Below are 27,058 nucleotides of genomic sequence, written 5' to 3' on the forward strand. Positions count from 1 at the left end.
CACAAGCTCAGGTTTTTATGAGCTGCCTAAACTCGGAAGTTGCAACAATGAGCCGCAAGCAGACCAAACGTTCCTACAAATCATGCTGTAGAATAGACTGCATAAACAGACATTTCCTCTGGATTGCTACTGTGTCAATGCCACTACAAGCCTTTCTGTACAACATGGAGCCATAAACAGTAAGATATGTTAAAACATTAAAGTCATCAGCAAATTCATGTTTTTTTCATCACATTTAAGGACCTGACAGACAGTGTATATACCAAAAATGTGGCTGAAATATCCCCTAATTGGAATTCATTGCAAAATTCTCACAAAAATCCTTCAGGGCTCTTTGTACTCAATAACCAGTTTACAGTGACCTTATTGCATTTATATTGCTTATTGTTGGGGAATGGACAAAATCCAATATCTCGATATTTTTGGATGAATACCTCAATATCAATATTGTGCTGATATTGTAGGGGTGACTAATGATGCTCCATCAGACATTTACTCACAAGATATTTTTGTTTAATACTCATTCGTACGGATATGGTGACCAAGCAGGTATAAGCAAATAACAGATCATCTAGAACAGTCTAAGTTCAGAAACTTGCATCCCTTTACTGTAATGCCGCCTAATTCTACTTATCATTGTAGTCAATTGACTGAATAGGCGCCTTGTCATTCTCATGCGTTTTTGTTTCATTTCCCCCCCTGCGTTATTTGGCATTTACATTACCATTTTTGCAAATCTCCCCCATTCCTTGGTGCGGTATAGGCTTATCCTACAGCCCTGCCCAAAAATCCTTAACCACCCAATCATACACACACCAATCCTTGGGCTTCATCAACTCTCTCCGTGTTTTCCAGCCCGCCTCTGTCTCGTCCCACTCACACAGTCTGTCAGAGCGCGGCGTTGACAGCCACTGGCCACTGATCAGCCCACTAGTGTCGGGGTTTGCGTCTCCATGCAAGACTGCTGAAGAAGAAGCTCTGACTCTCACGTTTTCGCTTTATTTGCTAGACAAGGTGTTAAAAAACCGAAACAAAGCTCCTCTGAGGCAGCAGAAGCACAAGAAGTGAATTTCAGAGCATTTTTCTTCCAGACTCATCACTGTCTAGCAACCAAGGCACCCTTCACAATGTCTGGAGAGGACGCACCTGCCCAGCAGCAAAACGCCGTGGACCAGAAGCAGGAGACCAAACCCAGCGAAGAGCCCAAAACCGAGCCGCCCAAGTCGGAGTCCCCGCCCGCAGGCGCCGCCGAGGCAGCCGCTACCCCCGCGGCGGCCACCGAGAAAGTCCCCGAGGAGGAGGCGTTCACCTACCGCTCTCTGGTCCTCACCGGCTACGGGGGCTATGATAAAGTCAAACTGCAGGTGAAGAAGGGCAAGCCGGCGCTCAAAGCCGGAGAGGTGCTGGTGCGGGTCAAGGCATGCGGGCTGAACTTCGCCGACCTGCTGGCCCGCCAGGGGCTGTACGACCGGCTGCCGTCACCGCCAGTCACTCCGGGGATGGAGTGCTCCGGGGTGGTGGAGGCTGTCGGGGAAGAGGTGACAGAGAGAAAAGTAAGCACACCCCCAGCTCTATAGCTTCTGCTCCTTTTGCCACAAATGCCACATTTTCTGTGTTTTATTGTGCAAAGGCTTAACTGTTTCATACGAACTTCGCTTCATTTTTTGGGGGCTGAATTTCTACAGCTGGATATGGGCGTGTCACTCCTCGCTCGCTCTATAGGCAATAAAAATCCTTACTCGTGGTAGTGTTATACACCGGTCAGTTACATAGAAATACCCTAGTTTCGTTATTTGATGGACGTGTAGCTTTCCTGTTAGTTTCACAATAAACCCCACATTTCCTAAAAAATGAGCCCACGGTTTCTGTCTGTCCCTGGATTTCAGCCATTCATTCGTTGGTGCGTAAAAGGGAGACAGAGCACTTGCTGACCCAAAGTGGAAAGCAACAAAGACTGATTACTCATGTTTCTCGATGTCTTTTAAGGGTTGGTCAGCTGTTTAAATGGCATTAGTTGAGCCCAGTGAAGCCAGCGACAGGCAGCGCCCCTCTGGTCTCCCCGCTTTTCAAATTGCGTTGCGCACAACACTGATCAACTCCAAGTTGCACAGAAACCCAGCTACCTGCTTAGGGTGGGGCTGTACAGATGGATTTATGGCTCACATGCAATATTTAGGAGCTGGATACGTCTCAAGTCTAGATAAACACATGCAAACCCGTGGGATGCTTTCCACTGTTGCAGCACCTACGCTACTGCGCTTTGATGTGCGCCAAGGCGCGGAGAGCTCCGTCAAGCCAATCGGAGAGAGCTATCGATAGCACCGGAAGTAAGACGACGCTGACTTCAAAATAAAGAAAAATAAAATACAGTTAAAAAAAAAAAAAAAAAAAAAAGTCACTTAAATTTAGAGAATTGAGAAACACTGATGAAAACATGCACTGTGTAAAAATATGCTCAAAACATTAAAAAAGACTATGTGCACCGTGGGAAAAGATGAAACTGTGGAAAAGGAATTGTCAGCACACATGCTAAAAACATTAAAATGACTTTTGAAAGATTTTGAAAACATGAAAAACATGATGTGGAATTTCAACATGTAGCCTAGTGGATGTCTCACCTCACTGCGGTTGTGCCATATATCTGTGCACTTCTACTGATTGATTGATTGATTGATTGATTGCCAAATTGCATTTCCTTCCAGGTTGTGCACAATATGTTCATGTGATAGTGAATTTTCCTTTTTGTGGCCCCATAGATGTATGTTATTCACGCGTCGAGCTTATGGCTATGATTGCACAAAGTGAAAATGAATTTTTAGAGGAAATACGACTTTGTAAATAGTATTGGATTTCCTTTTGCTACGCCTTACATTTGGGTTTTATTTTGAGGAGCTAGACCGGAAGTGGTAGCTTATATTCTGGCTGGCTTGATGGGTGGCGGGGAGCGGAGTCACCGACGCCTTTTGTTACCGGGAGCGACGCTGGCGCACACACGCGCCGAGCGGAAAGGGCGAGGCGCGACACAACAGACAGCATGGTGTGAGAAATGTGATCAGTCGCCCCCTTTGTCAACAGATATCGCCTCTGTTGTGCTCAGAAAATATTGGCAGACAGCAGTATGTCATGATGAAAGTTAACACCCGCATGCACGTCCCCACGTTAGGCGATTATGCCAAGTCAATTACACAACAAAAGGGGAAGCGCTTATTGTTTAAGATACAATGATGCAACCTGTGGATGAAATGAAAAAAAAAAAAAAATTGTGATATGGGGATTTAAAGAAGATTATCTCTCCCTTTGGCATGATGAGTCATGTAGCAGCTTATGTCTGCCGGTTGCATGGCATCACCAAGGTAACGCCTTTTGTAATGCAATTAGAGGACCAACCTATAATGTTACACATCGGCCAAGGATGAGACGAACAGCGGTTGTTGTTAACGTAGTTATTGCGATGCATTAATTTATTGCCTGCTACCAGTGAATATCTGTGGGCAACGCCATGCTGCTCCCTCAACTTGTGAGATAGGAGTGCAAAAAATCAGTGCAAATGACTGGGAGTGGCCCTCAGGCCTGTCAAGTGTGAATCCGCTGGATCTGATACAGAGGGGACATCTATGCAGAATAATAGGAATATTATCAACCGTAGACAGTCCAACAGCCCCGAGACATCATAAAAGGGTTACGACCCTAGTGTTACTGAATGCTTTACAGCCTCTTTCACTTTGTCAGTAATGTTTATTGAATTTAAAGGTCATGCACACCAACACACACACATACACACACACATCATGTCATCACAAGGCCTTACACTTCCCCATCTCCTCTTGAGCCCGTAGCTTACAGAATTAAGAGCCAATCTCCTTAATGGACAGAGATCTCTGAGATCTCTCTGTTTTGGCAGCTAATTCAGAGGGAATGTGCTGACCCTGATGGCGGAGAGTTTTTTGCGAGGCTGACTATACTCACTGCAGCTCTATCTCACTGTCTCACACATATACAGGGTGTGTCTGGAAGTTCACGTATTGTGCACACACAACTGTGAACACATCGATGTCATTTCAATACATAATGCAGCATAAACATCTGCAGCTGAGCGAAGTGTGGTCAACAGTTGTTTCATTTTTCGGATGTTTTGCTGCTGCCGAACCTCAAACTATTCTATCTAAATGCCGGCCAAGTGGTAGGCAGTGCCAGCTTTTAGACACAGATAAATTTATAAGAGTAATACTACAGTGACCTCACCCGAAATGACCTAAATAGGAGTGCAGGGAAATGTATAATGGTGAGTAAGCCAGGGCAGAGAGGGGAAATATCACAAATTACATCAAAGCTCCCTTGACACTAAACATCAGCACTTTTTTTCTCCATTTTCTCCCTTTTTTGCTTTCTTAGTGAGTAGGATCTGACCCATATGTTCTCAATTACCTCCCTCTGGCCCACATTGTCAGTCTGGTATTTCCTCCATCCCTTCTTTCCTTCCTCCGTCCTTCCCTCCTTCTATCCTACTATCACTTATGCGCCTCCATCATTCTATCATTCTATCTTTCCTTCCCCTTATCCCTCCCTCCCTTCATCCTACCATCCTCTCTGTGTTCATCCTACTTGTCCTTTGTACCGTGGTCACATTTGTAGCGTACAGCCTGTTGACAGCCGGCCATAAACTGAGTAAAAAAAAAAAAAAAAAGGAAATCAGACCCTAAGACATTTTCCAAAACGTCCCTCTCTTGTGTTTTGTTCTCCACGAGCTCTGCCATTTCTGTCTTTTTTTTTTTTTTTTTTTCACTTGATGAAACCTGGAAAATTTCAAGATGTGCACCAAGGTCGCTCACATTCATCGCAGTGCATTAATATTAAGATGAAGAATAATGCGACAGCTACTACAACATTGCATAATTAGTGTTGCAGTCAAGTGCAAACAGCAGCATCTATTACGGGCTCTGGCAGGCTTTGTGAGCAGGGTGTGGCCTTTATTCTCACATCATATAACATAGCAACACATCACGTTGCCTTCTAATTGCATTTACAGGACTCATGAGGGCCTTGAGGGTGGTAACATTTAACCTCCATCTTTCACCCCAATCTGACTCAGGGAACATTTGATCAGAAATTCTGCTGAGGATTTCTTTTTTTCTCTCATTTTTTTCGCTGAGGTCATCAAAGCCACACAGCAGCTGACTTGAGGCCCGCATACCCCGAAACTGAATCACCATCTGATTAAGTCCATTCATATACTGCTAACTGGAAGTGTCTTTGTTCAGCGACCCCACGCTGTGGCTATATTTGATGCAGTGGCATGAAGGCTAAGAAAGGAAATGCAAGAAGGATGCGCGGGGGGAAGGGGGGGGGGGGGGGGGGGGGGGGGGGTCACGCTGCGAAGATGTTGTAACAGAGGTGTCACAAGGCTCGTCGGTCTGGCCTTGAGTGTGCATAGCCAGCTTGTGTGAATGACAGTTAGCTCACATGCCTTACGTGGGCACTGAAAAAGAACTGTAAATGCATCTGAAAGCAATGTGTGAGTCATGTGTGTGTGCGTGCGCGTGCGCGCGTGTTTCCTGCAAAGCTCAAACTCCCCCGCCTATCGATTTGTGCCACACTGTACCCCCAATTACACCAGCGAGGCTGATGAGTTTGAAAACTCCACGAGGAGATGGAGATGGAGATGGAGAAAATGAGATGGCATGAATAACAAAGGGGAGGAAGGAGAAGCGGCCCACAGTGAAAAGTGAAAGTCTAGTTGCAAAATAAACCAAATGATGTGGCCTCAGAGATAGAAAGAGCAATGTGGGTATGAAAGAGGGGAAAGAGAGAGAGAGAGAGAGGGAGAGGAAGAGAGGGAGATCTCTCTAATTGGAGTGGATAGACAGCGAGGCGCATGGCTCCCTCCAGACCATTAGAGAGGCCTCGGCGGAATGGGTTTGTTCCCAGGAGGAGAGAGCTTGTCTTATGCTCAGCCATGGGGAAGAATCTGGCAGGGCCTCTGATGAGTGGAGAGAAGCCAGGGGAGAAGATGGGCCCCATTGTCCTGTCGCACTGATGAGGAAGAGGGGATAAGGGACACTCCTCGCAGAGGGAGGTATGGACGGAAAGAAGAGAGGAGGGGAGGCGGGTGAGAGGGTATAGACAGGGTGAGACAGTGCAAGGATAAACACGGCGAACGGGATGAAAAAGAGAGTGTCGGAGAAGGCGGAGAGACTCAGACGCTCACAGGATGAGACAGCTAGGGGCACGGAGGAAGGGGAGGAAGAAAGGAAAAGGAGTCAGGAAGTGAAAGAGAAAGAGGGGAAGAGAGAAAAGTGAGGAGACGGGGAAAGGAGGCGGGAGATCTGCGTCGGGAGCGGTGGATGAGGCGGAGGAAGAAAACAGGAAGAGAATTATAATGCCGCTGTCGTCTGCGTTTCCTGTGTCCCTCGAGTGGTCTCCCCTGATTGGGCAGTGGCACGGCGGGGGGGAAGTTTGCAGCAGGACTCTTCCTCCTGGAAAGGGACAGTTGCAAATCCTGCTACTGAACGTCTGGGACGATAATGTCTAAACCCCTATATGATGATCTGATGTGACGTGGCATCATGTAAAGAGCAGTTATCGGCTGCTGTAATCCATCCCGCGGTCTCAGTGTAACGATTTTTACATTAAAGTCAAGCCTCAGCTGAGTCAGTGACCACGACTGAAGATGAATCACTCATTATTAAAACAACTGATTTTGTGACAGTGGGCGTTAACCTTTGCAGAGCATAGCAATGTTCTTTACTTCAATTGTCTTTACTTTCTTTACTGTTGCCCACACATAATGTTGCTAGCATAGATCTGGCACAGGCCTTTTGTTTCTTAACAACACATCATCACAGATATGTAAATTTTAGGTCTGGCCAAGTACTTTGGGCTCCGTGTAATGTGGTGCACATAAACCTGAGTTATTTTGAAGTATATTATCTGCAGCAGTACATCACATCTCACAACTTGTCCTTGAGTGCCAGTACACTGAGAGCGCTCTGCGGTCTTAATTTTTCTTTTTATCATCGGGCTTTAAAGTCGCCATGAAATGAACTCCAATTACTTTTGCTTCAGAGGAAACAGTGTATCTGAAATGGTAGCCTCATGCTGCACAAGTAGGCGCAAGTAAAAATTTCAACCTTCACAAATTTTTGAACGGTCGCACCATCCCAGCAAATAAAACTCGTTTTATCTCCCTAACAGATATTCTGTTGCTTTACACTTCAAATGATGCGTCCCACCCAACATCCTAAATGCATGCATTTCAACAGGAAGTACATAAAAATCAAGGCAAGATCAAGCGAGATAACCATTTCATGGGGTCTTTGAAATGGTACTTTCAGTCCTTGTAAATGGGGGCGGAGTGGGAGCTCTCTGATTTTCCTGCTCTCAGCCGGTGCCCTCCTCTGTCCTCTTTTCCAGGTCGGTGACAAGGTGCTGGTGCTGAACCGCTGTGGGCTGTGGCAGGAGGTGGCGGCAGTGCCGGCGAGCCACACCTTCATCATCCCGGATGGGATGAGCTTCGAGGAGGCGGCGGCCCTCCCCGTCAACTACGTCACCGCCTACATGATGCTGTTTGACTTCGGCAACCTGAGGCCCAACCAGAGCATCCTCATCCATGCTGCTGCAGGTAATGGAGCAGGGAAGGAAGAGGGGTTCAGTCAAAAAGAGGGAATACATAATGCACACACAGCCTCTGGTAGTCTGGCAGTGTTTGGCTGGAATCAAACCTAACACCTAAATCTAATGCATGTGTTGCATGCAGTGGATTTATTATACTTGTGGGCTGTTTATGCATTTTGTAACAGCTCACTGTGAGGATTTTTCCGCGACTCACAGCTGCCCTGCCAGTGTTGTAACACTGCAACCAATAACTTATCAGTTTGATCTCAGCGTGTTTGAACAACAAGTTTATTTTTTTGCATAGAGCTCTGCACACAGTTATGATAAACACAAAGGCACTGCAAGCAGAGGGTGATAACAGCCTATATATAGTGAAGAGTGAATGATGTGCGATAATTTTGAAATCCCATATATGGCAGTGGCTGAGCGCAAAGATGCACAGTTGTGAATTATGACCTTGAGGAAACACCCTTGACTGTTTACAGTACAAAGCATATTGTTCTGCAGCTCCTGTTTATGCATGCCTTTTCTATATGAATTATGGCTGCTGGAGAATATCCCACGGTTCGTCTGTATGACATATGGCCCTGCATTATGCCTATCTAGACCATACGAACAGTGGTGGGTTTTTGGAACACCTGTCACCTGGAGCGAGGGGTCAAAGTTCAGAGTGAGTGGGTGAGGAAAATTTGGGATTAAGGGAGCAAACGCACCTGGGTTGGGGCGTGATGCACCGAACATGAGAGTATTTTGTGTTTACAGGATCGGGCCAGCTGGAGGGAATGGAAGAGCATTATCCAAAAGAAATTGTTCTCCTTCTCTCTGTCTGTTGGTCTACAATCCCTCACTCTCGCTCATTTTCTCACTCTTTCTGAGCATATGCGGTGATGCGGTGGGAGTCAGAAAGGAATCCCTCGCTATTCGGGACAGTGCGTGGGTGTAGATGGTGGGTGTAGAAGTGCATATGAAACCTACATCTGTGTTTTCTCTGGCAGATACAAAAATGACAATTACTCTCCCCACTGAGCTCCAGGAGAACGCCACCCCAGGTGTATTTAGCCCTTGGCATAAACACAATAACAATGAGAATCAATGCATCGACGGCATTATTGTGAAGTTGTGTAGTCTTCTCAAACGGGCCCCCCGGGGCCCACTGACAGCTAACGGGCGCACAGTCGCAGGATTGATGGTCTACAGAGGAATTCACTGGTGTTTGCACTCATTCAGCTGATGTCACCTGTCAACAGAGACCCATGTAGGAGTTGCTGTTTCCGCGCTGAGTGCTAGCGTATGTTTGCTATAGGACGATTGCCGTGGGAGTTTGGTGTACGATGCTTTTCCCTGCTGGTTTTAGTTGAGACAGTGTCTCTGGTTTCTCAGGGCAGCCCGCCAGTCTTGGCTCGCCAGCTGTCCGGACATCAGAATTATGAAAGCACATTACTGAAGCTATGACAAAAACATTTGCTTAACAGTCTCTCTGCTTGTACTCACAGCTCCTCCCTCATCCTTTGCCTTTGTAAATCATTGTAATACTCCTTGCCACTGAGAAATGTAAAGCTTTGGGCTTTTTTTTTTTTTATTTTGATAGCAGCGCACCAGTGTGATGACAGTGCTACCTTTCGTGATATATAGGTGTTACCAGTTTAGCAGATGCACACATCCTGTTCTGTTAAGTCGCTAACATCGTCTCCCTGAGTCATGTGGCCGCATGGCTCACATGGTGCTCAGGGCTGGATGCTGAGGGAGCCGAGGGAAGGTGGAGGGGTTCCCACCCATGAGTCTGTCAGAAAATGTTCCTGTTGTTAGTCTCTGATTAGGGAGATCAAAGGTATCTGCTGTGACAAGACCCCGAGAGAGAGAGGGAGAGAGAGAGAGAGAGAGAGAGAGAAATTGTGTATGTGTCTGTCTTAAGTCTGATACAATAGGGGTGCAAGATAGATGAGAGATAGATAGATAGATAGATGGAGTTGCCGGGTAGGTTATGCTCAAAATGTACTCCATTACAGATGCTAGTTATCTCATGAGACTCCAGTCGGTAAACAGCAGCGAGCCAGTGAGCCAGACATGTGTCTGCACAGCACTGCATTCCTTCCAGATCAATGCAGTTTACATTGCACAAAGACACGGCACTCAGCTTTTAAATAAGATTTAATGAGCCTGTTTGCACAGTTTATAAATAACATTAGTATGATGGTGGTCTAAAGTCAGGCCCAGTGATTTTTCACTGTGAGTCCGAGGGTAAGGCCCAGTAGATATGATTAAAACCAGCATCATTTTTTATTTGAGGTCTATGGATCAATAGCCTCTTATCAAAGCAGCCACAGACCCTGTGTTTGATGAGCAAATTTATTCTTCAACTATCATCAGTGCAACTTCCTCTATAGAGCTGTCCCATGGCTGAGCTCTGCCATTAAATAAATATAATTCACTGATTCAGTCAAATTCAGGAACATTTCTTTCACTTACTTTTAGATCACAATGCCTTCGAAGTCAGTGGAGCATGAAGTTAATGGACAATTTATTACAATCTGCGAAGTGTTGTACTAATATTTTTTATCATCATAAAAATACAAGCAGTCTGGAAAATTTATGTCCAGATGGTTCTAAATCTTACGACTAAATTGCCCTTATTTTCTTTTCAAGATGTTTCTGAATAAATCGTCTGGCAGCAGTCCTGGTGCCTCAGTGGGCTATGGTATCATCCCAGCAAGCAAAGTTGCGGGCTCAAATTTGATTTACAAACTTGGTCAAATGTAATCCACTCTCAGTTTCTCAGAAAGCTTCATTATGTAATGCGAAGCATGAAAAAAATTTGGGAAAAAAGGAAAAACAGTGGAGCGTCTTAACTCTTCCAGTCAGGTCAGAGAAACACAGTGAATCTGCTTAGTCGAGACCAATGTGGACTATAACCATATAATCCCATACAATGAGGGTTGATAACCTGTTGAATGCTGTCGAGAGGACATAGGGGAGTATGAGGGATTATGGGTATCCGCCCCCTTTGCCTTCCCATTGTGCCATTACAGATTCTGCCTGCACAGAGCATGGTTTCCTCAAAAGTGTATGTTCTCTGCCCTCAGGATCAGGTGACCACTGAAGAATATTTTACTTAGCCAGTTAGTCATGTGTGTGTGTGTGTGTATGTGTGAGTGTGTGTGTGAACCCTGGTGCTGCTGACTAGTCCTCAGCTGCCTCTCTCGTGGGTCCACTCCTGTCCTCTCTCTCTCCAAACAATAGTTTATTGTATTTCCTCCCATCGCGCCTCCCTTCTCCACCGGACCGCACATCTGCATCCTCCGTCCTACACGTCCCCCTCCTCCCCTCCATAACTGTCCGCTCCCTTCAAGAGCTCCGCATGACCTCGCCATATCCTTGTTTAACTCCTGGTCATCGGGGATTGCGCACACGTTTCCCCCTTTGTTTTCTCCGCTGGGCCTGGGCGGGGGAAAGTTAAACGACATTGGGACATATCTCGCGGGGCTTCCACCTTGCCCTGCCAAAAGCCTTTCCTCTGACCTCTCCCTGAACTGGACCTTATGCTTATGAACCCTGGACAGCTGCCCTGCCGCCCCACCCACACTATGCATTCCTGCATACATATGGGGCTCTGCTGCATCCAACGATGACGTCCACCTCTGTTTTATTTATGAGCTCTCGAGTGGCTACAGGGGCCGTCGGAAGGGCCACACGTTTTTCTTGCGGACAAGGAATGCATAATATAAGTGGTGCTGTGGGGGCCAATATCGTCATCTTTTTCGAATGCCTCGCTTCAGGCCCTCGGTCCTATCCTTGTCATGTCAAATACCCCTTTCGAGGAATCCCCGTTTTTCACCAGAGGAACCAACCTCTCTTTTTGCCCTGAGGTTTAGGCCCTGGCCTCCAAAACCGAGGTAGGACTCTCCGACTTCTGTCAAGATGGAATTTGACCGCTGAACATCCGTGACTGGTTAAACATCTGATGCAAACAGTGCCAAAGTATCACTCCCGTCATTTTCAACAACCAGGAGCGAACATCAGGCACAAATTATGTAAAGATCATTTCATCCAGTGATTGTGCAGCGAGTAAACTGGCACAAAAACAAACCGTTCATCTCATTCGTTAACAGCTCTGTCGCTCTATTCAAAAGTTTCCTCTTATTAGCACTTGCTTTTCTCGCATGTTCGACCTTCATGTTAGAACTGAAAAAAGAACTGAACAATTAATCAAAATACTATCGAAGTCACAATGTGTCCAAGTGCCATATTCAAATCACAGGCGCTGCAATTAGATTTTTGATAAGGGTAAAATTCGTGACAAATTATTATAAATTAAATGGTGCTACAGAGATGCACTGGCCTACAAATTGAATTCTGCAGATGTACCCCAGCAAAAAAAAAAAAAAAAAAAAAAAAGTGAAAGTGAAAGTTGTAATGCAAAAATTAGCCCTCCCACTTTGTGAATCATAGCCCAACCTCAGTGTCTGTAAAAATAACTGCAATGTGATTTTTTTTTTTTTTTTTTTGACATTAGCATTCAGCTCTACTTCTCCAAAGCCAAATGCAACACCGTAGCAGCACGGTAGTAAATGATAATTAACATCCTGCTTTTTGTCATTGTTGGCCGCACACAGAGTGACTAGGCTCCTCCTCCAAATTGAGTTTGCTGTTCTTAGAGTGTGGTGGACACCTAAATACAAGTTCAAGTTCAAGTTCGACTTCAAGCTTTATTCGTCACATGCATGAATGTACGGGCACAGCAGCAGTGAAATGTAATTGCAACAACTCCGGCACTGTGCAAGTAAAAATGGATAGAATAAAATAGTTTAAAAAATGAAATAAAGATAAAATAGAAAGTATATATATAACATTCCTATATACAATGTACAACCTATGTACAATATACATAATATACAACAATATACAACAAATAACAATATTAATATACAACAATAATAAGATATGCAAAAATAACAAGATCATTGCATCATTTCTTTACTTCCAGGACCTCTCTGGTGGAAAAGGGGCATTTGGGATTGCCTGTGTAGCTCGCTGGGTGCAGCATGGCACTGACATTGCCAAGATTAGTGGTTTGATCCCTCCGGCGGCCTCTCATGCTAGAAAACTCCAGTCTAATGGTGCCGCAAGGTGCTCTGGAGAAAAGCTACTCAATGGCATATGTTATCAATCATCTGCTCTCATAAATATCCACCGCGGTGTGTTTGAGGTCCGTGTGTCAGACTCCGCACGTCCTCCGCACTGTTTTTAAGCCGATCCTTATTAAACCTTTTATGTCCCCTATCGGCCGTTTATATGATGGTTGCCATAATCTTGCAGCTGCCTCTTGCGAGTGTCCCCTTTGTATGGGATGGAGTTTCACCAGGTTGCACCATGGATAATCTGGAAAGACTTGTTGGGAGCCGCTGCCAGCTGCTGCATATGGGTGCAATACAATCATGAGAGTGAGTGGCGGATGACAGCGGACACGGTGTACAAGGTTAAGGTCTTTGTTGAGGATAATCCATTCCCCGGCTCTCAAGGGATGCTGAAATTTCTGCCTTTGGGTTCCTGTCTATGCTAAGAAAAGTATATTCCCGACTTTTTTTTTTCTTTTTTTTTTTTTTTTTAAAGTGCTGTTGTTGGAGGTTTTAACTGTGGATGCTAAAAGCAAGTGAAACAGGTGGCAGGATCTCTTGGGGTTTAGTGGCTGTGAGTCTCCTCCATCCCGGTGTAGCTCCTCATGGCTGCTGTTAATCCTGCTGGCAGGGCCTCAGGCACATGTGCCCCCCAGCGTACAGTCATACTGCGCATCCAAGATAAGCACAGAAAACACACATGAAGGCCTACAGTACAGACGACATTGGACAGTAAGGAACGCAAAGGTTGTGGAAATCAGATGATCACAAGAGAAACAACTAAGAACATCAACTATGAGGCAAAAGAAATAAGCGATGTCTGCTCCTTGACTGTCAACTCTCCCTAGGACTGTTAAGGCTTATTATTCTCATTCATTATTCACCAGATAACAAAGTCCCTTGCTATTTTAGCATCAGTGCAAGAGTAGTTACATCTCTCAGCTTTATAGATCCATTCTTCCAGGCAGCCATGATAAAAGTTTATGCCTCGATAATGGCTTCCTCGTCTCTCCTCCCGGCCTGTCTGCTCGGGAGGTCTTACCCTGGAGTTTAGAGAATGCTAATTCAGTCTGACCACTAAGCAGGAGTCTGGGCTGTGTGGTTGAACCGTCTCTGTGTTCCCCAGGCCTGGCATTGCCGGCGGCAGATCAGCTGCACTGATAGGAGAGAGAAACCAGGGCAACCTCCAGCCCAGCCCACCAATCGCATCGCTCACTCGGCGCACTCGTCGCTGCAGCCGTTGCCCTCCACCACATGCATTTGCAGGTGTATAATATGAGACCTGTGTAAGGACACCTGTGAGTGTATGCGTGCATGCATGTGTGTGTGTCTGCATGTGTGTGTGTGCAAGCATGCGTTGCACAACAGTGTGACCGTGCACTAGCTTGTGCTTCATTTTGGAGCAGCCTAGCGTGCTTGTTTGTGCGTGCTTATCATCTGAGTTTATGATAAAAAAATATTATCTTTTCTGCCTTTCTGTGTAGTTACATAATGTATGTTTGTGTGTGTGTGTGTGTGTGTGTCTGCACGCTTCGCTCTTTGTGTATGTGTTTGTGTTAGCGAGCATTGTGAGAATTCTTACTCAGGAAATCACAGGGACCGCCTTCACACACGGGCACAGGATGTTTTTTTTAATTCACTCACACAGTAACTAAAAATGGGCTTCCTCTATGCTGCACAGAGAGAAATCCACCATTGGAGAGAGCACATTAAACCACTCGTCAGGCCCACAGTGTACACACACACACACACACACACACACACACACTCTCTCACATACACACTTACACACTCATGACCCAGAAAAACACCAAGTTACATAATACAGGGTAATATCTCAAAAGCAGACATTTACAAACAGCCAACCTCGACTCCTATCACTATTCCAGGACTTACATTTGGGCACGGTCAAAGATATGGCCCCGCTTTTGGAGAAAGTAGTAAAAACATCTCCAAGTCCTCATTTATTTGCCTCAGATTGTTAATGTCACACGGCCATGGGTAGTTGGGGTAAAAAGAAATTCTTGGGCCCGTGTTTGTATTCCATTCTTTGCTAGCCGCTGTCGCCACAGCCCTAATGATAGGTTGAGAGAGACGGGAGTCCTTGAGGAAACGTGGAAACAAGCGCAGGAGGGATCACACCATAAAACAGCGCAAAGCCCAGAAACGAGGGACCGATCACCTCGGCGGCGTTGACAGTTGCCGTACGGCCGCCAACACCTGAGGTCACAGCCCGGCTCATGCGCTAGAAATGCGGTGATGTAAGATCATCTTGTTTCCCGGTGTGTGCGCGGAGAGATAGGGTGTATTTATCAGTACAAGGCTGAAGTGGTATCCTTCCCCTTTTTCACAAATCTGAAAAACATTTCTGATGTCCCCACCCACCCCTGCTGTTGAACTCTGGGTGTGGAGCAATAACAGTGGCCTCAATGTCAGTCTGGATTCCACAGTGTTTTGGAGAAAATTCCTCTTCACTCCTAACAGTCATGTTATGGATGCCAAGAGTAATTTGTGCCAAAATTGTGAATATGTGAGGATGCAGAGAGAGACAGGGCCCGCTGTGTGTGTCCTATTCCTCCCCACATGCCTGTCCTGAGAGGCACGCAGAACAGATAGGTGGGTGCTTTTTACCTTCCCTAATTTCCCAGTGTAAACAGTCCAATTGAATCCTGAGGAAAACAAATGGAATTAGCAGCAAGAATTTGCTTAAGCTGCCGTCTTTCCCCGGGCCGTGGGTTAGCGTTTGGGGACGAGCTTAAGTTTCACTGGAATGTGCAAAAACAGAGAGCAGCGACTCGCTCCGGTGTCCATCCCTCTGGAGAAATGACTGTCATCTTGAGTTTGTTTGCAGAAACATATATCTCCAGTTGTATCCATGTCTTTAAACCATGTTTTTCAGGTAACATCAACCAAAAAACCGTGCTGGTGAGCTATAGGCAATATTGTCTTTTCTGCAATATCGACAATATTGCAATATTTTGCAACTTTTTTTTTTTTGGATTCAAAAAGTATGTAACGTGAAGCATTACACTCAACAGTCAGTGTTTTTTTTTTTTGTTTTTGTTTTTTTTGAGCAATAGGCTCAAAATGGGAGTAGAAAATAAGAACAGATTTCAGAAATTATGGACTGTCCCTTTAATATTTTAATGTTGCCACATATTTTTGAAGATTAGTTTACACCAGCAGCCGGGCCTGCTCTTCTCTCTTTTGTAAGCTGTGTACGTATAGGTGTGTGTGTATGTGTGTGTGTGTGTGTGTGTGAGAGAGAGAGAGTGAGAGAGAGTAGCGGGGTGGGGTGGGGTAAGGGGCTCTTGGCAGAGCTGAGCAGTCTTGTGATGGGAGATCAGTCTTAAAGCCAGCAGTCTGGAGTTTGTTTTCAGGGGATTCAGAAACAAGCACCTTCTTCCTCCTCCTTCCTATAAAAGTTGGAGCGATGGACGAACCCGGGACAGTTTATCTCCTCTTGGAATTACAACAAAAAAAAATACCCCTTTTTTTCTACACGCTCAGAAGCTGATAAATAAAGAGACCCTGTAAAAATGAGCTGTATTTGTTTTTCTGTTTATCGCCCATGTAATGAACTCTTTGCCTCATTAAGAGATGTGTAGAGACTTCAAGTCATTTCTAGGGAAGCTGTTTTTACCCCGCGTTATTAAGCGTGCTCATAAAGCTGGGATAGAGGGGAAATTATTTTGTTTATGAGAGGAGCATCGAGTTAAATATTAATGTTTGAGTGTGTGGCAGTAAGTAGCTGTTGAGTAAAAATCGCTCTTAATTTGGAATCTAACCACGATCAGTTCGGCGTATTCAACATTTTTTCTGTTTTTTTTTTTATCCTCCCTTTAACATCACCAATGCAGTTGCTCTTGTATTTGTGCAAAACCTATACATCGAAAGCAAATGCATGTAACTGCATGCATCCATGTGTAAATATGTGTACATACATTGATAGGTATATATACATACCACATTTTTATATTTAATCTTTCAATTAAAATATGTCTTGTAAGGCCATGCGTGCCGGGCATCACAGTGTAAATTCAAGCTGCTCAGCCCTGCTGCTCCCATCGGTGTCTGAGCTTTGTTCACTTTCATTTCATTTATTTACTCAAGGCCATGATCACATGGCATGGAGCACAAACAGTACATAATGTAATAGCAAATTAATGACATTCTTCATTCATCCCTAACCCCTAACCCCTAACCCTAACCCGAACCCACAGAACTTTATTTTCAATTTTAGTGAAGGTCCCAAGCTTTCCAGAGACACCAAATATGTCCTGCTTTAATTACAGGGAAATGTGTGTGAAATGGCACACTAGACGTCTGGATATTTTGCGATTTAATGTAGTGCCACAGCCATAAAATAATTGCATCTTAGGGTGTGAATGTTTCACTCAGTATAAGCGTGATGTAGCAGTCTGTACGTGCCACTGCCGTACAATATCGAAATCCTTTTTTTTTTCCTGTCTTTGAAGTTTCTTACGGGGAAATCAGAGTTGAAGGGGTTAATAGTCATTTTTCGTCACATATATCTTTGTAGCATAACATTTTTTTTTTTTTTGCCTTTGAATAACCCTCCTCAGTACAGTCAAGGCAAGGCCGGATGATTTGTATAGCGCCTTTCAAACACGCGGTAATTCAAGGTGCTTTACATAAGATGTAAGAAGACATAAAAAAGGGTTAATCATATCAATAAGGAATGCTTCTTCACTTAAGAATGTGTGTTTCTCACTCCTCTCCCCTGAGCATACGCGAGCCTTCACACATTCTCGCAGATAGTGGTCTATCCGTGGCCGGCTGTCTATTAAGTGGAGGGTATGAGCGAGCCTGTCAGATATGAACTGGTGACTGGTGAGTTTATGATTCCCATCAAATGACTCTTATATACCCGAAGGAGGAGCAGTCAATGAAACAAAATGGCTCCCTTTGCTCAGTCATCGCCGGCAATTTGGCCGAGGTTTCCTTGGCAACACAAACTTGGTTTCTCTCCGAGGACAAGGAGAGATGGTGCTATTATAAAGCCGGTGCAACAACGCTCCCCATCCAACAGCAACAGCCTTTATCTTGTTTTCTCATCAATCCTGCCCTCTGTGTCAGCGGCAGCGGGCTTGGTTATAGGAACGCAGAGACGCCTGTCCATCTCACGTGGACCAAAAAAAAAAAAATCAGAAATGCTTTTCGGTCTCGACACTAAAAAGCGAAGCCTCTGAAAGGTTTTTTTTTCATTCTAATGATGCAGTTTTTCTTGGAACATTGTCTCATCTGGAGAACCCTTTTCGTAACAGGGAGCTCGGTGGGGGCGTTTTGAGAATAAATCATTCTGAAATTAACCTTTTTTTTTTTTTTTTTTTTTTTCATTCTCATTCATTGAAAGATTCCCAGAGAGCTACAGAGAGAGGCCGAGATGAATAAAGAGGTCAATTTGAATTCAACTGAATCTGTTCACTGGACCTCAGTTCATTTTTTGGTCATATCTCAATGATGCAAAATTATTCTGACATGTGACAGCGCAGCCTGAGAGACAAATTGCCGTATGCCATATTAATATGCCGTATATAAAACCGTGCCATTCAGTGAGTTCACTGGTTCAGAAGCAGATTTATGCCGAGATGATGGGGCCACAGATCTGTTATTGCCACTTGGTGCACAATATTCTCCTTTAAAACATGATTTACTATAATAAAATTAAAGGCGTCATGTCTCCGTCATACAGATATGCATCAGACAACATGAAAATGAAGAAGAACAGCAGAGAATTGACATCATGGAAATTGCAATATGAGACTAACCCACCTCTCTTCTTACACTACTATTCATTAGATCAATTGCTGCTCTATGATTCAGATTTATCACCAAGATGGCCAGAACTGCTCGGAGCGATAATAAAAGTTACCAGGATTTTCTGCAAAATGAAGCGTAGATTAGCATATGCAACTCGGATTTATCGGTTTTTATATTTTCCTCTCCCAAAGGGTTCAAAGTCGAACCACGCACCATATCCTTAGGTAACTCTGCGAGGTAAAGAGAGCGTTAGGGTGTTAATTCGAGCTGCCATATTTACGATTTGTGTACTCAGCTCAAAGAGCGAAGGGAAGTTGTTTTTCTCATTAATCAGATATGTGCCTGATTGAAAAATATCTCGCTCTTGGTGTCTTTTGTGCAAGTCTACTCAAGTGTGCATGTGTCTTCTCAAGTGTGTATGTGTGTGTGTGTGTGTGTTGAGCCTGTGCCTGTCTGCCTAAATGATTATCTGACTGACTGACTGTGTGTGTGTGTGTGTGTGTGTGTTTGTGTGTGTCTTTGCTGGCGTGAATGTGAGACTGTAGGGGCTTGACTATGTTTCCACGTCCACGCCAGCAGACCAGGATTTCATCCAAACCTGTCGATAGCGACAGTTCAGCAGCTCGGCGTCGCCATTAAGAGCGGATCTTGACATGCGGCGCTCGCATGCTGTGAACACTCCGTTTGTGTTGCTTTATTCGCTCTGGCATCAGATAAGATGTGCTCTTTGCTTGGTCAGGCATGGATGACCTTTATGGACGCCTTTCAGATCAAGTCCTCAAGTCAGCCTCCATTTTAAACAAGCCCGTGCTTATCAGTAACCTATTACTACTTGCTGTGGCTGCCTTGGCAAACATTGGCTGAGACATTCGCCACAACTATGTACACACATGTTCAAATACAGTGAACACAAACACAGACACCCGAACCACCTACCGAGGCCCGCGGTCTCACAGCACTTTGTCTTCAAAGGTTATCTTGGACAAAGCAGCACATTTCATTTCAGCTGGCACAGTCATGAGGAGTTATGTTTATGCAATTTACCGGAGAATTTCATCCATGTCTCCTCTCCTATAAAAACAGATACCTTAGCTACATAAAAATGTGGAGTTCAAGGCAGGTTGTCTTGAATCAGGAGAAAAAATTAGCAGTGTCATTTGAGGTACAATGGCCACTTTCTGCGGAGTTGGATGTTGTGTGTGTGTGCATCTGTGTGTGGGTGTCTGTTCTCCCCAGGCCAGCCGAAGTAATGTGATTGTATTTAATGCTCTCCTCCGTACGTACCCCTGAGCCAAACACAGCCATGCTGTTATTGACTGGCCTGTTTGGGACAATAAATAATGCAAATCACATTGCGCTGCCATAGAAAAGACATGTGGAATTGGTTTTTCCAGGTGCCTTCAGCGAGTGTTTCTTTCAGCTGAGTTTCATTTGGGTCCTGGTGTCTCCCTGAATGACCACCTCTATGACGAGCAGCTCTTGAGCTCAAGTCCTTCTCTCGACTCTGTTGGGCAGCTGCTGCGTATCTGTAGCCCTCATCCACCAGGCCGGCTCTGAAATCCATATTTTTTTTTTTTTTTTTAACATATCATCCCTGTCCCTCTCCCTGCAGGCGGTGTGGGCATTGCAGCCACCCAGCTGTGCCAGACGGTGAAGGACGTGACTGTGTTTGGTACAGCATCAGCGAGCAAGCATGAGACCATCAGCCAGGGCGGAGTCACGCATCCCATCGACTATCGCACCAAGGACTACGTCGAGGAAGTCCGCAAGATCAGTCCTAAAGGTGAGAAACTTGGACGTCTGTGCCGGGATGAAGTACCAGACGTTGGAGCTCATATTTGCAGGGATAAATTCTGCCTATATAAAGTTCGACATCCAGTACTTATCCTGGGTAGATGCTTCATAAAATAAATCACCCAATGTACGCAAGGTCCATAAGGTCAAAGCTTAATATGCACGCTCTTGTGGATCGCACTGAAATTGTTTCATAAAGCAAATAGTCTGGATCAATAAATTCCCACCGGTGCTAAGCAACGGCGTGTGAGTGCGGTAGCTCTGGAGTATGGTGAACAAAGAAGTAGCAGACAGCGTACTGATGTATATTTTCATACATCCCCCGTTTTCCCATGACACAATTCTAAGCCTAGCTGACTGTCAGGCTGACAGTGTGTAGGGAGACAGTCATTTTCCCTGCCAAGCAAACTCACTGTCCCTCACAATGAAATGAGGGGGAGGGACTATGGGCCAGCCTCAGTTTGTTTGTCTGTTTATCCATCACACACAATATTTCAGAGGCCACTGATTGGATATTGATGAAACTTGGAAATGGGAACAATGTGCGTCTTTGTTCTGTTCCTGCATTTTCAATATTTCATTTCTTGGCCTAAGGGGACAGTGCCATAGTGTTTGTTTAATTGTGTTTAAATTAACACACAATATCTCAGTCACTGCTGATGGGATTTTGGCATTCAAGTTGTGCAAACGATGCATCTTGTTGCGAACCTGGCACAGCGAGCTGATCTCGCGAGTTCATTTTTGGTCGGACACGGGAAAGCGTCGGGCCGCTCTCCCACCGAAGCATCGTTAGAAACCGCAAAATGCTCGGAGCGGTCAGCATGACTTTGAGGAACTGCAGGCGTGGTTTAGGTGATGAGTGAGAAGCCACATTAAACTAGACACAACACTTCATCGGTGAATATTTTGCTCTCTAAAACGGCAAGAATCATCCACCAACATGCTAAAAAAACTGCCCTTATGCTCCACCAGTGTGCTCGCTCACTTTCACTATCACAGTTGCAGCTGTTTGTTGCCTCGGCACGCTCACACTACGCTGTACGGTTCATTTGTCTGATTGGACGAGTTAGCTAATGACAGGCAGATGGTTGATCTAATCACCTGCTGCATATTTGTGCAAATGCCTTCGCCGCCGCCTCTTTTCCAGATTTCTTGAACCCGACGGTGCCCAGACAGCATTTCGTTAACGGCAGAAATGAAATTAGAGTATTGCTGTGCCAGGCTATCTCACACCGCTTCATTCCGGGGGTGGTGCAACATTCCTGGGTTATCCGTTTGTCCATTTGTTTTGTTGTCACGTGCCGCCGCCCTCGGCCACCGCAAAACCTGCGGCGTGTTGCACCTCACCGCTGTATTTCAAACACGAATTGGCTCAAGGTAGTTTCTCCTATTACACACAGAGACGAGAAGACACTGGTTCCTCAGTGGCCCAAACAGAGGCCGCATCATCTGTGATGGACGGCATGCTTACCGTTGTCGTCTTTTAATAAATAATGATTCCGTTTTGATGTCCATCAGCATCGATAATATATCTCGACGGTTTTATGTAGATGTGGCCTTGGACTTGCTTACAGGAGCACAAAACACGCGGCTCTCACCAAACTAAAACAGTCTCCTATTCCTGTCTCTCCTCTCTGGCCCACTGCTGTGCTCCTAGCAGGATGGAGAATGTTATTATGCTGGAGGCTCATTTCATACACCCCTTCCCAACCCCTCCCTGCTCTTTGGAGCCAAGAGAGCAAGGGAGAGATAGACAGATAGGGGAGGGAGAGAACTGACACTTTAGACAGAACATATCTAATTAGAAGGCTGGATCAATGTGCAGCCCTGTCCGCTACCTTTTCCTCTGTCTCCGGCTGTCGGGTCAATTCATCTGTGCTGTGGTCAAGGCAGAGTCCCGCTGCGAGCCTCCCAGAATCAATAGAACTGGGGGTTAACGGAGCAAGGAGGGGTAGCCCGATTTAAGGAGTCCCCTCGGGCACAAAGGACCATCATTAAGACCGAGCTTACATGGCCAGGCATTAATAAGCCACAAAGAAGCCCTCAGAGTTAGGTTGCCATGGCTTACAATCTTTTCAGGGATCAGTTTGTTGTTTTCTCCCAAAAAAGTCTCCATCTAGAATGGAATGGGCGAGAGCAGCGAAACATTTTATCCCTCTCGCCTTATCAGTGCAAAGAACGAAAAAAATGAAACAAGTTGAATCCCATCTCGCTCTCCCCCTCTTCTCGTTTGGCATATGTATGAGCTCCTCCACGTAAACATGGCACAACTTGGCCAACTCCCTACTCCCAGTGAACTCCGGGACACGGAGGGGGGGCTGCTGAGGAGACTTGGCAGGCCGCGCTCCCTGAATTCACATCGACTGTTGCCTTAACTGTTGCCTTTTTCTTCTCTTCTGCTGCAGGCCTGGACATCGTCCTGGACCCGCTTGGAGGATCAGACACCCATAAGGCATACAACCTGCTGAAGCCTATGGGCAAACTTATCACCTATGGTAAGAAAACAAAAAGAGGGTCTCGGTTTCCCTCATGGGACAGGTAACATCACTGTTTTTTTTTGTTTTTTTTTAGTTTGTGACATAAAACGCCTCTATTGAGAAATCCTAAAAGCTACTGTTTTGCTACATAAAATAGCCATGGGTTCCCACACTTGCTTGAAAGTGAGCTGCTTTCTGGTGGGCAGTGTGGCCCCTCTGTAGTGGTCTGTGTCCTCAGCGCGCTGTGTATCATCTGTGGGAAGGCCTTTACGGTCTCTCTATGGCGATGCCAATCTGGGACCAGCATGCATGCAACAGTGGGCGGGGTCGGCATCCACGGAGAACAGGGCCTTGCCTTTGCATGTTGCACAAAAAACACTACCCAGCATGGTGCCCCCCGCCCTCATCCATTCACCCTCTCACCCCTACAGTACCTCCCCCTCCTGAAAAACCCCCCCTCCCTCCCCATCCCACCCCTCCTCCCCCCCGCTTGCCCCTCCATTGCCGACTGCTTCTCTTCCAGCTTATCAGAAATATGCATGGCGGAACAATGGGCGTTCTATCCACACGAAACCTGGAATGTGTCTGAATGTAACGGACTGGGTCCCTCTCCAGCTCCCTGTCCTCTCTCAGAGCACGCTTTGTGTCCCCGTCCCGCACAACCGGAGAGAGATAGAGGGCACAGAAAGAAGGGATAGAGAGAGAGGTTGTGGGGGACAGCGAGAGTTTAAGTGTAAAAAGGGTACAGGCGTGGGTGGAAGTGCAACTATAAAGGGAACGAGCGAGGCAGAGTGAGAATGTAAACAAGCACCGAGGAGAGCAGACATTGTACCTGTTACTGTAGGACATAATGTTGATGGGACGTGTCGCCCGAAATGGAAGAGATTGTTTATAGAAACAAGATGAGGCCAGAGAGCAGCGGAGGAAGGATCAGCTGCGAGAGAAGTGGGTAATGCCGGAGCAAAAAGAAGAAGATGGAGGAGGAGTGAGTCGGGGCAGATGTGACAGCAAATGAAGCCGAGCACTAAGCAGCACTTCATCAGTGAATCAGTTCTATGCAGAGACTCAAAGTGGCCCTCAAAAGGGAACGCACAGACCCCCTCTTCTCTATTTCATGCGCTCTCTTTCGGTCACGGGCAGCAGAGATGAGGTCTAAAAATTTTTCAGGTGACCCCTTTCCGCCATTTCTCTCTTTTCTCTGCCAGGTGCAGCCAACATGCTGGCGGGCCAGAAGAAGAACCTGCTCGCTGTGGCGAAGAACTGGTACCACCAGTTCTCCATCCACACGCTCAGCCTGATCCAGGGCAACAAGTCGGTGTGTGGCTTCCACCTGGGCTACCTGGACGGGGAAACGGAGCTCATCAGCCAGGCCATGAGCACCATCCTGGATCTGTACAGGCAGGGCAAGATCAAGCCCCGCATCGACTCCACCTGGCACCTCGAGCAGGTATGCGTCTGATCTACACACCCAGGAGCCTCTTACGATTAATAGTCCAGTCATTTTATGAAAAAACCTAGGACAAATTGCAAGAGCAGCAAACTCAACTGATTTTGTATCCTCAGTATGTCCTGAGTGAGGGAAAAAAAAGTCCCAAGAAATCCCATTGGTGGAAAGTTTTGTAAATCATCTATATATGACCATATAATACCAAAAAACACTGTTTTTAACTCACAGGGGAAAGGGGTTCAAAATTTTACTTTCAGATATCACTATAAAAATTCACAAGTTGATTACACACACAAAGACAAGAAAAAAAGTCAATTACAAGTTCTTTGAATTATTCTGTTTACACATGCATATCACACATTATCTGATTTGATATGCGCTAATAAGGAATATAAGGAATAAATGCCAGAACAGATATTTAAACAGTGAATTAAAAGGTTACTATATATACAGTAACCTTTTAATTCACTGTTATATAGTAACCTTTTAATTCAAGGTTACTTTATATATAGTAACCTTTTAATCCACTGTTTAAATGTCTCTTCTGGCATTTATTCCTCATATTCCTTATTAGCGCATATCAAATCAGATAATGTGTGATATGCATGTGTAAACAGAATAATTCAAAGAACTTGTAATTGACTTTTTTCTTGTCTTTGTGTGTGTAATCATCTTGTGAATTTTTATAGTGATATCTGAAAGTAAAATTTTGAACCCCATTCCCCTGTGTGTTAAAAACAGTGTGTTTTGGTAATATGTGGTCATAAATAGGTGATTTTCAAAACTTTCCACCAATGGGATTTCTTGGGACTTTTTTCCCTCACTCAGGACAAACTGAGGATACAAAATCAGTTGAGTTCGCTTCTCTTGCAATTTGTCGTAGGTTGACCCCAATTTTGGCCTAAAATTACTGGACTATAACATGAGTCTTGCAGTCACACTGATGTCGCTGGATTTTGCGGTCCGGCATACACGTGGAAACCCGATTTCTCTTTCCCCTCAACACACTTCACTTCCTCTTTGATTATTTACATCCTTTTAAAACCGACTGCAAACACCTCACCATGTTCCCCATCTGCAAATATACAGACAATTCAGGTTCATTTCTCACCAGTGTGTCCCTGTGTCATTTGCTTTGTATACGCGTTCTGGTTGGACACGCACGGAGATGTTTATTTCCATTCACAAAGCCTCTATATGTGGATTGGAGACAAATCGCATGGTTATAAATGTTGCAAAAACACATCTCTCAACACCTCAGTGTAAACGAGTCGCTGTTCCCATGCATCTGCGGCCGCATTTCATGCATTTGTGGACTATCTGCTGACAATTCGATCGCGTACAATGCGCGTTAACGCAAGGTGTAAATGCGTGTTTGTGAGTCTGCAGAATCTGGGTGTAGCCACGCAAGACAAGAGTCAGATTCAACAGGCAGTGTTTGTCCGATAGAAGGCCAGTGTCTCTTAACGATAACTCACTTAGCCAGACAGAGTCAGATTGTTAGTGACAAAATTAACACTACTAACAGATATGAATAGAGAGAGTGTGAAAAACAGCGAGAGAAAGAGGGAGTCAGAGAGTCGGTGGGAAGACGCTGACATCTTCTGTTGTCCACGCCAGGGCTGGTCAGTATTTTGGCCCGTGATGCTGGCCAGAGAGAAACACCCGCTGTCTTTCTCCGCCATCTGACGCTCTTTCTCTGCCCCTCCATCTGTCTGGTCGTTATATCAGAGTCTTTCTCTCTGTCTTTAGGTTATTGACTCTCTCGCTCCCTTTCTCTCTCTCTCTCTGTCTCCCTCGCTGTATTCTCTCCTTCTCCCTCCCCTCCCTCCTCACAGTGTATCTTTTTTGCTTTTTCTCTCTTGTTGCTATGGTGACATCCTTTAGTCAGTGTGTGCGTCTGTCTTAGGGAGGGGCCCTGATGTATGAGAAAGAGAGGTGGCCGCCGTATTGGAAAACAGAGGGGATTAAAAGAAGATACGTCTAAATCTAGCTTGGCATAATGTGGTGTGTAAAAGTTTTAGGAGAGATATACAGTTAAAACAGAGGGTGGCATGCAGCTGCTGACACTGATATTGCTGCCTGTTGAATGCCCTAACCCTTATTGATGTGTTCTCATGGACAAAAAAAGCTGTTTGGCTTTAGATAATCAGAGGGTTGGTTGATTATTTTGAGCTGCATGCAGATGCTGTACCTTGACCCCATCTATCACAGCCTCTCCTCCAACGTCATGTCTTTGCACGTCTGCTCCAATAATCAATAACCATGCTTGGGCTGAGTCCTTGAACATGAGCATGACCGCCCCTGGTTCACTGTGGAGTATCTACATCTGCATCTGCACTGATCCTCCAGAGCGGCCGCGGCACTCTCTGCACTCTCTGCACTCTCTGCCTCGGCCGCGGTCGAGGTCTGCAACTGCAAGCAGTCGTTTTATTTGCACTCCAGGCTGAGAGTGAAGGGTGGAAGTGGGCGGAGCGATCAAAAGTGCCTCAATCGCTCTCACTGTGTGACTTTCATTCACATTCAAGATGTTTTTAATAATTCCCGGATTCACCCCTCCCTCTCGGCTTCAGTCAGGCGTTCTCCTCCATCCAAAGGACACCAGTTGCTCCCTCCCCCCCCGCTCCCCCGCTCCCCCTCAAACTCCCACACTCCCCCTCTTCCCATGTGTCTGCTTGTGCCTCAGTCGTCAGGGCCACGCTTCAGCCAGACTTTACGTTGCTAGGAGATGGCCCTCTGTTGCCGTGGCACTGGTCGTTAGGTGGCCTGCCGGCCTCGTGCGGATAGGGGGATTGGACGAAGGAGGGAGGAGGGATGGAGTGAGAAGCAGACAC

At 45.6% G+C, this 27,058-nt stretch overlaps 1 protein-coding gene across 1 annotated transcript in view; it reads left to right on the forward strand.

The window, feature by feature from the left end:
- The first annotated feature begins 906 nt into the window (after positions 1–906).
- The window catches only part of vat1 (vesicle amine transport 1), a 31,238-nt gene continuing 5,086 nt past the window's right edge, over positions 907–27,058 (forward strand). The window contains exons 1-5 of the mRNA XM_030057012.1: positions 907–1,553; positions 7,411–7,618; positions 20,119–20,289; positions 22,706–22,795; positions 23,983–24,224. Of these exons, the coding sequence (XP_029912872.1) occupies positions 1,128–1,553; positions 7,411–7,618; positions 20,119–20,289; positions 22,706–22,795; positions 23,983–24,224 (1,137 nt within the window). The 5' untranslated portion in view covers positions 907–1,127. The remainder of the gene's footprint in view (positions 1,554–7,410; positions 7,619–20,118; positions 20,290–22,705; positions 22,796–23,982; positions 24,225–27,058) is intronic.

This window comes from Myripristis murdjan, chromosome 8 (genome assembly GCF_902150065.1).
Source record: "Myripristis murdjan chromosome 8, fMyrMur1.1, whole genome shotgun sequence".
Lineage (NCBI taxonomy): Eukaryota > Metazoa > Chordata > Actinopteri > Holocentriformes > Holocentridae > Myripristis > Myripristis murdjan.